General features: G+C 46.3%; 1 protein-coding gene across 9 annotated transcripts in view; it reads left to right on the top strand.

The window, feature by feature from the left end:
- Positions 1–12,563, top strand: part of ABCC9 (ATP binding cassette subfamily C member 9) — an 87,044-nt gene that overhangs the window by 57,615 nt on the left and 16,866 nt on the right. For all 9 annotated transcript variants that reach the window (XM_079992143.1, XM_079992146.1, XM_079992141.1 and 6 more), the window contains 3 exons: positions 44–136; positions 7,418–7,520; positions 10,175–10,282. In XM_079992143.1, coding sequence (XP_079848269.1) covers positions 44–136; positions 7,418–7,520; positions 10,175–10,282 — 304 coding nt within the window. The remainder of the gene's footprint in view (positions 1–43; positions 137–7,417; positions 7,521–10,174; positions 10,283–12,563) is intronic.

Here is a 12,563-nt window from a genome sequence, read left to right as displayed (position 1 = left end):
TCTGTTCTTTGCTATTTACGCACCTTCTTTCAACTGATGACAGGGACCTTCAGGAACTTGATGACAGCACGCAGCTGCCTCTCCTCTGCCACTTTTCAGAGACGGCGGAAGGCCTCACTACCATCAGAGCATTCAGGTTTGTAAACAAGAACTTCCCTTTATAGTGGGTGCTGGTTAAAGAGACCCTGAGAAGCTCGATCGGTTCAGCTGCCAACTGGCTGTTTGCAGGCCAGGCTCCTGCCAAGTGAGAGGCGAAGGCAATCCATAGGCAGCACAGACAGAAGCCAGAGCAGAACCCCCTGTCTGCTTAATGTAGACCAGTGTTTCCCAACCTTGGGCCTCCAGCTGTTTTTGGACTACAACTCCCATCATCCCTAGCTAGCAAGACCAGTGGTCAGGGATGATGGGAATTGTAGTTCAAAAACAGCTGGAGGCCCAAGTTTGGGAAACAGTGATGTAGACAACATGGCAGCCTGCAGGTGCCACTGGACTACAACTCCCATCAGCCTCAGCCAGGATGCTCAGTGGGCAGGAACGATGGGACTCATAGCCTTATCATTTCTGGAGGGCAGCATGTTGGCTTCCCCTGGTCATTGGCAGAGGAAGAGGAGTATGGGGGGAGCTCACTGCCCCCGGCAGCGCGATCCCGGTGGGGTGCCATCGCGGCTATCACCCCACCCGCACTGGGCACCCCGCCCCTGCAGGCAGCATGCCATGCTCCCAGGACACAAGCCACATCTCTGAGGGCTGCAAGCCACGCCCTCAGGACGTGTGCCAGCCCCGACCCCGCCTGCTCTCCACCCCCCGGTGCCGGAGCATGAAGCTCCGCCACTGCCCCTGGGTCAGACGAAGGCTGGGTCAAACTTACAAACTGCCAAATTTTGGGGGATGTGTGTGCAAACTGTGTACCCCTTTTTTTGCAGAAAGCATTTTTTTTTTACTTTCCCCCTCTCAACAGTAGACCTAAAAATCTAGCGAAGTGGTTTGCCATGTGGCGTGGTGGTCTGGTGTTCCTGCAATGCCAATGCAAAGTTTCATTGGATATCATAAGTAGTTATGCATAGGGATAGATGAATCTGCCCATTTTGGTTTCTCCTATTTTCAATGTCTGCATCGCAACAGATTTCTTTTTTTGCGGCACATTTCTCCTTATACACACATTATGTTAGAATTCCTGCTCCATGATTGCAGTCATGGGATTGTTGTCTATCACATGGCGGTGTATGTTTTGACTCCACAGAGCGGGAAGTGACAGAGACAGGATGTTTGTGTTACTGTGTTCCGTGAAGTGGGACTATTGTCCTTTGTTCTTTCTCTCTTTGCTGTCTGATGCTAGAGAGAGAGGGAGCCATGTTGCAGTGCTCCGTGTGTGTTTATATGTAAATAAAGTAGATTAGCCAAAATGCTGAGTTGCTGAGGTCTGTTACGCAACTGAGAAGACTCTGCAGATCCCTAAGTGCGCCGGTGTCTGTTGGCATCATTCGCTGTGATGTTCGGGCAGAAGAAAGCTTTTGAAGCTCCTGAACGATCAACCAGGAGGGAGAAAACATGCCAGTCGGGCATGTGTCTCTGCCAGGGTCCTACTTGAGTGTAGGACAAGCTCCTAAAACATTATATATAAACAATTTGGAGTGTATGGGGTGTTAGGGAAGGGCTATTAGCTTTGGTAGGGGGCACATCATGCTCCTTCTGGGGTTGTTTGTCCACCTTTGGTCCCCACCCTGCACTCAGCTCTCACCTGGGGCTCCTAGAAGTTGTCAGCATGTGGCAGCGGCCACACCCTGGGAAACGGCTTTGACTGGCTGGCTAAGCCAGGTGAGCAGACAAGACCAACGGTGGGTCCATTGGTCAAGAAGGCAGTTTCTGCATATGGTGTAGAGCAGCGGTTCTCAACCTGTGGGTCCCCAGATGTTGTTGGACTACAACTCTCATCATCCCTGAGCTCTGGCCTTGCTAGCTAGGGGTAATGGGAGTTGTAGTTCAACAACATCTGGGGACCCACAGGTTGAGAAAGGCTGGTGTAGAGGGAAGTGAGGGGCAGTTGGAGCTCGTCAACCTGGGAAGGTAGGCTATCTAGGAGATCCTAAACCTCTGCTGCCTTGCGAGTTAAGCCTGAGAGGAAGTGATCTACTCTACCAACAAGCAGTTACTAAAAGAGAAGGAATTAGTGAGGAGGAAGAATAGGTTGCCTTTCTGACTATCCGCACCTGCATTGGTTCAGGTAACAGTGCAAGCATTGTTGCTTTGTTCTCAACAATATATGCATTTTTATACTTATGTCTGGGTGGAGAACTGAGATGCAATTTTTTTGGAAAGCATGTGTTTTGATGGATACTGTATTTTTTGCTCCATAAGGCGCACCTGACCATAAGGCACACCTACTTTTTTTTTTGGGGGGGGGAATTCAAGAAAAAAAAATATGCGGCTCTTGGGGGCTTTTGCGGGAGGAGGGGGAAATGAGAGAGCCTCACTCTGTCCCTTCCCCCAACTCCGGCAAAAGCCAGGGATAGCCGCACGAAGCCTCCTCAGGGCAGTGGGATGAAGGCTCCCCGCTGCCCTGCGGAGGCTTCTCGGGCTACCCCAGAGCTGCTCAGGAGCTTGTCAGGGCTGGTGGGGGAAGCCTGGGTTTCCCTCACCCCCAGCCCCAAAAAGCAGGTCAGGGCTGGCAGGGGAAACCCGGGTTCCCCCCCTCCCCCCGCCCCAGGGACCACACATTCGCTCCATAAGACGCACAGACATTTCCCCTTAGATTTTAAGAGGGAAAAAAGTGTGTCTTATGGAGCAAAAAATACGGTAAGTTGCGTTTTGGTTTCGGGAAATGTGAATTAAGGAGGCTTGCATTAAAATGCAGATCAAACCAAATCTCTGCTCCATCCTTATCTATGGAATTCCTCTCATCCTGACCAATATTTTTAGATGGTGTGTGGCAAGCTAGATTTTGAACTGCAAACTTTAAAAAAAATCCTCCGTCTTGGGTCTGTCTCACCTTAATTTCCTAAGATTCCATTCCATCCATGCTTTCTTCCAGCAACTAACCAATTTTCTTCCATCCCAGAACCAAAGTCCCCCCCCCCCCAGATAAGCGTGATAGTTGCCTCCCTTTGTTCTGAGTTCATTATGTACCCCTCATGCAGTCATGAGCTCCCTGGACTACTTAACCGCAACGTTGTACAGGCCAAGTAGACTGGGATTTGGGTGACCTTTTTGTTCGTCATCTGAACAGGATAAAAAGTTGAAGAATGTGCAGAAGAAGGAGCTGGAGGCAGATGAAAAGATGCAGATTGAGTGTGTCAGAGTTTCCATTGTGTGTGTGGTGGGGGGGGGGGAGGGGGAGGGAAGGGAATTGTAGCTGCCAAAGAGAAGCTCTCCAAAGCGGGAGACAGACAATAGCTTTTCGGAGAGAGAAAAATAGTTCGCTCATAGTGACATTGCTGCTTTTGTTGTAGGCATACCGCCCTTTTATCCCATTGCTGAAACAGATTCAGCAAGATCTTTCTTTCTTACTCTTTGTATTTTTGAACCTTCATTTTTGTGAACTGTTCTGTGATCCTCAGTAGAAGCAGGGCACATAAATTTAATAACCAGGCAATTACTTTCTTACCCACTCTCCAGCACTACAAAGTTTTGCAGACTTGCCAACATTTGTTCACACATCACAGGATTCAGTCTGTACAGGGCTCGGGAATGTTTTGCAGTCTGGGGGCTGCATTTCCTTCTGTATATCACGCCACATCACAACGTCATTACATCGCCACAACGATGTAATGGGGCACGCACAGTGTGGGGTCCAAGTCGGCGTCCCTGCTAAGAAGGAGGTATCCCCTGGAGAGTCTAGGGGGCCAAAGAGAGAGACCTAGAGGGCTGTGTCTGGCCTTGAGTTTCCCCACCCCAGTTTTAAAGTATACACCTAGCCAGTGCTTTTTTCCCTTAAAAAATATTTAGGGGTACAGTGGATGCTTGGGTTGCGAACGTGATCCGTGCGGGAGACATGTCCGCAACCCGCAGCGGCACGTCTGCACATGCGTGGGTTGCTATTCGGTGCTTCTGTGCATGCGCAAAGCGCGATTTAGCGCTTCTGCGCATGTTTGACCGCCGATACCCGGAAGTAACCCATTCCGGTACTTATGGGTTTTGGTGGTCTGTAACCAGAAAAAATGTAACCTGATGTGTCTGTAACTCAAGGTATGACTGTACTCTCATTTTCCTATTCATATTGAAATACTGCCCCTCAATGAAGCCAAACTTAGATTCACAAAATGTTTAGGGGTATGCATCCCCCCAGGAAAAAAAGCACTGCGCCTAGCGATGTAAAGTGTGAACAGAGCACAGACACATTACTCATAAGAGTTGTGAGGAATGCTGCTTTTCTTCTAGAAAATAGGCGCCGGTGCAGCATGCTCTTGAGTCCCCAAGAAAAAAAGCACTGATTGTGAGTCACATAAGTCCCTTTACTCCCCCCCCCCATCCAAAACAACAACTGAGACGCTTTACACCAGCCTTTTTCAACCTTGGGTGTCCAGCTATTCTTGGACCACAACTTCCATAATCTCTGACCACTGGCCAAGCTGGCTAGGAATGATGGAAGTTGTAGTCCGACAGCATCTAGGAATTACACTCTTATTGATAACGAAGACCAGGGCAGGTTTGTCAATTCAATAATCACCCTGGCAGGAAAAGCAAAATAAGTGCTCTCAGGTACATATGTTGCTGTCTCTTACAACCTCTTGAGATCTGAAGCTCTATTTCTGCAATGGCCAAATGGCCAACCCCAGGGATAAACCTGCAGGAATATACAGACCAAGGCTTTCTAAGACCGAGTACAGCTTTGCCACATTAAGCCAGTATCTACTAGCAATCATTCAAATCATTTCAGTGCTGTGCATCTGGGGATTTTATGATGCGTTGGGTAGGCTTCATGTCAAAATGTATGCCGTTCATCAATTACTCAAGATGCATCTCATTACCAGGCCTTTTGTTGAGTGTTCCTATATTCTGCATGGCTTTTCTGTGCTCCAGTTTTCTTATTTTGTCACTGGGTGCTTTGTTTTTTTGTTGCATTGTGCAAATGTAAATTGTGCTTCTTTTCATAGTGACATTTTTCTGACCCATCTTGGTACCAATCAAGGCTTACTCAAACAGAGCACAACTTCCCCTTTCCGAGTTCCACTGTATCCTAAACTGGATCAGTTGCTATTGTTAATCAGGCTATTCTTTTGGTAAAAACCGTTCTTGGCTCCCAAGTTTGCAAAAAGCAAAATGAAATTAAACAAAAATGCACCACAAGCGCTGCATTCCTGCAATTTATAATAAACCAGCAAAGAGCAGTTCATCTCTTTTGACCAGAGCAGAAGTACAACAGTAACGTTTATACAGTACAGTCAGCCTCCTGCCAATATTTACAATTTCTTCTAAACATCACTGTAGCAGCGTTGCTGCACTCCAAGCTGAAGCAATACTGGGTTTCTTTCCTTCCCCCTAATGGAGAAATGTATGCATCATGATGAAATGTCTCTGAGCTAGTTTTTGGGAGGGAGGGAGGGAGACTTGGTAGTTATGTAAACACCTGGCTCGAGTTAAAAGATGGCCAGCCAGCACACAGAGTCCAAAAAGAGCATCAAAAGCATGCCTTACTAAATGTTGACCAAAGCATAAAACCCAATCTCCTCCCATCTTCTGGGATAATGGCATTTTGTGATTGGTCTTCATCAGATAGCCAGTACGTTGGACGGGATAAGGACAAGGGAGGATGTATAAATGGAGGGGTGTTTTCTGAGTTCTTCTCCTCCCACTCATGGGATTTCATATTATCAGTACCTGCCTGGTAGGTCAGAGAGGACAAGTTGATGGACTGGTTTCTGAAGGGCTGTTCTCCTGTATGAACCTGTCATAGAACCGTAGAATTGTAGAGTTGGAAGCAACCAGGAGGACCATCTATTCCAACCCCCTGCATTGCAGGAATCTTTTGTCCAACATGGGCTTCGAATCCATGACCCTGAGATTAAGAGTCTCATGCTATGCTGACTGAACAGTCTGTTCACTTAAAGCAGGGACAGAATGACTGGCCTCCATACATGGCTGGTCTGTGAATCCCATCTTCCCTGACTTCTAGGTGTATCAATAACATCTGAAAGTTCACAGATGTTCCCCATCCCTGACTTCGATCTTGAACCGGGGACCTGCTCTGGGTGACACTGGGAATAAGTTGGGCTTTGGGCCAATTGTGTGGTGGCTCCTTGCCTCTGAAAAACTCTCCCAAAAGAGATCAATGATGCCTGTGCTTCTGAATTAGGCATCAGGTAAAGATTCTCCCCACACTTTTACGTTACGTTTGCTTCATATTATGTTATTTCAGGTTATGTCCCGCGGTGACCCAGAAGTACCGGAATGGGTTCCTTCAGGGTTTCACCACTCTCGCATGCGCAGAAGCGCAAAATGACATCATGCGCATGTGCAGAAGTGGCAAATCGTAACTCGCGTGTGTGCAGATGCGCTGCTGCGGATTGCGTTATTTTCATGTTGCGAATGGGCCTCTGGAATGGATCCCATTCGCAACCACTGTACTTGACTGATTCCAGTTAGTTCAGTGGTTCTCAAAGGGTGTGATGTGCCACATTGGTGTGGCAGGAGAGAATGGCAAGTGTGGTGGGAAGATTCAAGGACAATGATATTTTGGGAATGATTCATCTTCTTACGTAGCTGCTTTGTTCTGTACTTCCTGGACGTCCCATGGTCATATTATAAAGTAGTTGTGTTCTATGTTACAAATCAAGCACTGCTAAGAGTTGTGTCTTTTTGTTTTCTGATGTATTTCTTATCAAGAAAAAAAATTTGGGTTGCATGAGCAAATTTTTATTCCAAAAGTGTGGCCCAGAGAAAAAAGTTTGCGAACTACTGAATTAATGCATGACGCATAGGAAGCAGTCTAGTTTGTGCATAGAGCTAAAGGAGGAAGTTAGAAAAGCGACACTCTATCCCACTTTTCCTTTTAGCTTTATGATTTGGATCAGGTTGAATGTTTTGATGAAGTTGGGGGAAGAAAATAGAAGGAGGGAAGGGCAGGGGAGAACTCAGAAGAGGAAAGGTTGCTGAGATTAAACCAGTGAAAACAGTGTCTGGGGGGTGGGGAACAACTCTGAGTTTCATTTCCCAAAAAAGCTCAATAACTTTTGTGTCCTGAATTTTACTTCTAGAAACATGGCAACCTAAGAAAAAGGGACAAATGTGAGCAAAGGAGTGGGACACTTGTATTCTGGTTCCTGATCCTCAAAAGGCACCTGGCAACTTGGCACACTCTTACTCAAATTTAGCTGATCTGAATGTTGAGGTCCGACTTCCTGAGATTCTGCAACCTGTGCTTTGTGCGTTGTATCATCAGGATTGCGAGTTGCTAACGTAAGATTCCCTTTGTCTTTCGCAGGCACGAACCCAGATTTAAACAGCGAATGCTGGAACTGACGGACACAAACAACATCGCATACTTGTTCCTGTCGGCTGCCAACAGATGGTTGGAGGTCAGGACGGTACGTACGCCTGCATCCCTGCCACGGTTTTGAAACCTTAGAACCCAGCAGTTAACTTTTGTTTGATGTGAAATGCTGGGCAAAGAATTATAACTGGAACACATCTGGCTACGAAACACCCACACTTTCATATACGCCAGTCCTTAAAATAGCTCATTGTTATTTCTGTTGAGTTTTCTCTTCGATGAAGCCAAGAAACTTCTTCATTTGCTGCTGCTGCGAGTGATGGTCATTCAGAAGAGAATCTGAGTTGGGCTAGGCTGGGCTGGATTATACTCACCCCCCCCCCCCCGCAATCCAGCTATACAGAGGAGAATGAGTGTGTGTCCTCCCAGCTCACCTGGTGAGGTGACCCCCAACTATGCTGCCCCTGGATGTACACGCAAGGCCATAAAAGAAGCCAGAAGCTTTGAGTTGAGGAATATCACCTGAACTATTGATTTTCAGAGGCTTCTTTGCTGTTTTCCCAAATCTGACCAGAGATGGGTAGTAGCACACAGGCTGAAAACCCTCCTGAGTTCTTTCGGTCACCAGTTCAAGACCTGCTGCAGGCTGGAGTACTTTGTTAGAGCAGGCATAGGCAAACTCGGCCCTACAGATGTTTTGGGACTACAATTCCCATCATCCATGACCACTGGTGCTGTTAGCTAGGGATGGTGGGAGTTGTAGTCCCAAAACATCTGGAGGGCCGAGTTTGCCTATGCCTGTGCTAGAGCCATTGAATGGCACAGGACTGCTGAGGGCCAAACTATACACCCCTGCTTGCCAATGTGGCGCCTGTGTTGAGGGTGGCTACCTCTTCCCCACCCCTAAAAGTTAAAGGGACCCCTGACCATTAGGTCCAGTCGTAACCAACTCTGGGGTTCATCTCGCTCTATAGGCTGAGGGAGCCGGCGTACAGCTTCCAGGTCATGTGGCCAGCATGACTAAGCCACTTCTGGCGAACCAGAGCAGCACACAAAAACGCCGTTTACCTTCCCACCGGAGCGGTACCTATTTATCTACTTGCACTTTGACATGCTTTCGAACTGCTAGGTTGGCAGGAGCAGGGAGCAAGCAACGGGAGCTCACCCCGTCGTGGGGATTTGAACCGCTGACCTACCTTCTGATCGGCAAGTCCCAGGCTCTGTGGTTTAACCCACAGCGCCACCTGTGTCCCTTAGACACTGTGTAAAACATGCAAATTGAAGAGGATCCCTTTTAGTTCTGCTGGATCCAACTTTTAAGCAGACCCCCTTGTGAATTTGTGATGGTGTGTGTGTGTGTTGTGTAGGAGGAATTATCTGTATGTGTGCTTTCTCTCCTTATGTTGCCTGGGGGCGGGGAGAGTTACGGTACCCAGCGGAAAACAACAACTAAAGTTTGGATGGGATGCCCTCAGAATCCCAAAAGTTCCCACGAGCTCAGAAAGTCTGGTGACCCCTGTTATGTGTTAAATTGGAGTTCTGTGATTTGAACACCAAAGCCATAACTTTCGTCTTGTAAAAGTAGCCATGAGGGACTGAGGATTTGGATGAAGGCCTGTACTAGCTTTTCCCCATTGTGCCTGACTTAACCCTCCCCACCGCCGCTGCCACTATGAACCATGGGAGGGGGGGGGGACGACAGGTTTTTTGTGTCCATAAATTTCTCCTAGTGGCACCTTCTATGGGTGATTTAGATCAGCCCACCAACACAGCACAGGGAAAAAGATTTGAGGGGAGAAAACCCATCTCCTGCAGATGCTGGACTCCTGCTCCTATCAACCCCAGCCCGCATGGCCACTGATCAGGGGTGATGGGAGTTATAGTCCAACAAATTTGGGAGTCACTGGTTCTGTATCCATCCCTCACAGATTCCACCAGAGGGTTGTAACACGGACATGCACACGCATGCATGCATGCACACACGCGTGCGCACACACACAAACACATTCTTTGCCCAGGCATCTGCAGAATGCTAGGAACTGTATTCCTGCAATATCTGGCGGCACCACATTTGCTACCTCTGCACTTAAAGGCACAGCAGTTGCTGAAAACCTCAGTCACACTCCTGCTCCCCCTGCTGAAATCCCTTCTGCTGTACAATAAGTAAAGGTGCAGTAGTCCTTTGTAAGGCAGGCTGAATGTTAAGCAAAGAAATGTGAAATCGATGTATTGGATCCACTTAGAGCTTGAAAAGTTCTTTTTTTTTTTTTTAAAAAAAAGAACTAGTTCTTGTTCTGGTTCAACGTGCCCAAAAAGGAGCTGGTAGCAGTTCATGTTCTGTTCTTTTACAAAATGAACTAGTTGGATTTGCATTCAGTTCACAGTTCAATTCAAGTTCATCCAAATCAGCTAAAAAAAATTTGGGTCGGCTTTTCAAATGCTACAAGCCGCTGTGCTGAAGTATAAAACATACTTAAGATGTCTAAGGAAGCATTTATTTTCCCTACCAAAGAAACTGAAAAGTCTAAGTCTAGCCCACATAGAAGAGAATTAATTTGAAGATGAATCGGAAGTTGTTCAAAGTTCTACCCCAAAATGATCTTGATATACGTACAGTCCACCCAGCAATTATAGGACCTGCTTTCAGGTGTTGTTAGAGATTTTTGAACTAATTCAGTGAACTTTAATTTAACTGAACTGTAGCATAAATCTGCCCCTCACCTTTTGTGTTTTGTTTTCTCTCTGCAGGATTATCTGGGGGCGTTCATTGTTCTCACTGCAGCTGTGGCTTCCATTTCTCCATATGATGGTCCAAAGTCTGGCCTTGTGGGCTTGGGTCTCCTCTATGCATTAACGGTACGTACAGAGGTTTACAGCACTTGGGCGCAGTTCATTTTGATGAAAGCTGCACCAAACTGAACGAGAAGCTCTGCAGGAGCCAGTACAGATCCCACTTGTTTTGGTGCACTTTGCACAGCAGAATCTGCCGGTGCCTTGCACACTCAAAAACCAATCCGCTGGGTTCACAGCCACCGTTAAAAGAATAAAAATAAAACCCGTACATGGTTCACTTCCCAACACTCTCAATATTGACAGAAACAATCTTGCAAGTTATGGATTCAAGCCAGGGCTGAGGGAGTTTGGAATGACTTGGATCAGCTTCTGGCTTTACGAGCCAATTGGAAATAATCATAACAAAGTCACTGAGATTCCCAGGCCCTGAGTGATCCCAAAGAAAGTGCATGCAAGGACTTTAGCCTTCCCAAATCCAGCTTTCGACAGGGGATCCACTTTACTGTCCTTTTAAAAAACAAAACAAAAGCAAAAGCAAAACCTCATTTCACTTTCTAAAATATCTTAATTTATTCTGAACCGTTGTTGTAAGGAACCTTTACAGGACAGCTCAGCTTGAAAGGCAGGCTGGATATTTAGGCAAAAATCAACTGATGAAATTTGCCTCTCTTTCATAGTAGCACAGTCACTCATCCTTGCTGTACACAGAATTGTAGAGTTGGCAGGGACCCCAAGCATAGCTGTCAACTTTTCCCTTTTCTTGCGAGGAATCCTATTCGGAATAAGGGAATTTCCCTTAAAAAAAGGGAAACGTTGACAGCTATGACCCCAAGGGTTCTCTAGTCCAATCCCCCGCAGTGCCTTACAGCAAAGGAAAAGCAGGTCCCTCCACAGCCTGAGGAATTTGCAGTCTAAACTTTAGCAGAGGGAAGAGATAGGAGGGAAGGGAGTAGAAAAGTTGGAGGAGGAAGGGATAACTTCTATCTCTTCTGAAAACTGCCTGAGCAGCCCCTCCCACCCCAAGCCTGTAGCCCCTTCTCCTCCTCTTCCTCCTTTAAATTTTATTTTTTATTTTGATGGAAGTAATAATCATAAATAAATAAAAATAAAAATATGCACGCCACCACCGAGACCTCTCCATTGTAACTATCCAACCTCCCAATATTTCAACACCTCTTGCGATGGTTTGACCCCTTTCCGTTTTAACAGTACAAACTCTATAAACATCTTCTCCTCAAAATCATTTCTTCTGCATATTCCCTTAATGGCACATTCTAACTGAACGTTAATACAGTCATACCTTGGCTTACAGATGCTTCAGGTTGCGCGTTTTTGGCATAGCTGTCAACATTTCCCTTTTTTAAAGGGAAATCCCCTTATTCCGATTATGATTCCTCGCAAGAAAAGAGAAAAGTTGACAGCTATGGTTTTTGGGTTGTGCACCGCGCTGAACCCGGAAGTACTGAAACGGGTTACTTCCGGGTTTCGGTGCTCGCGCATGTGCAGAAGCACTAAATCGCACTTTGCGCATGCGTCAAATCACGACCTGCGCATGCGCAGATGTGGCGTTGTGGGTTGTGAACATGCCTCCCACACGGATCACGTTCACAACCCGAGCGTCCACCGTAGTTATATCGCCTCTTTATACCTTCTTCCATTTTATCTCCTGCTTGCCCCTTCCACTTGCTCCTAGCTATCATACTTTGTGCAGCTGTCAATAAATTTGTGAGCAAGTCCCTCACAGCCTGCGAACCTTCCACCCCAAGCCCCTGCTTCTTGTCATAGCCTTGCACACCTGCCCAGGTGTGCAAGCAGTGACAAGAGCCAGGAGCAGCAGCAGACTCTGTTCAACTTGATGCTGGAGATGAGGCTCAGACAGCTTGTGAATGGCCATTGGTGACACCTAAATCAAGCCACTGTACGCAGGGTGCTACGAGGTTATACTTTTATTTTATTTTTTTTAAAAAAATAATATTTATTAAAATTTTCAAGGATTACAAAAAGCAAAAGTAAAAACAATAACACCAAACAAAAACAAAACAACACATCACAACAAGAGGAAAAAAAACAAAAAAGGGACAAAAAACAAAAAACACAACTAATCTTCCCAACTTATTTTTCATTCGCTTATTTCCTTGACCTCCTCACACCTCCCTTTTTTGTATTCTAATTCGATTATCTATTTCAGCAAATCCTTTCCATCTTTTCCAATTTTTGTTCTGTAATTTATCTCAATATAATGTAACTTTACTTTCCCGCCTTTCACCAAATTTCCCCCCTTTTTTTTAACCTTATTTTAACATTAAAACTAAAATGCTTGTATGTGTTTAACTCCTTATAACAT

Source organism: Podarcis cretensis, assembly GCF_951804945.1.
Source record: "Podarcis cretensis genome assembly, chromosome: 10".
Taxonomy (NCBI): Eukaryota; Metazoa; Chordata; class Lepidosauria; order Squamata; family Lacertidae; genus Podarcis; species Podarcis cretensis.
The sequence above is the reverse complement of the archived record's forward strand: the minus strand, read 5'-3'. Positions and strand labels throughout refer to the sequence as shown.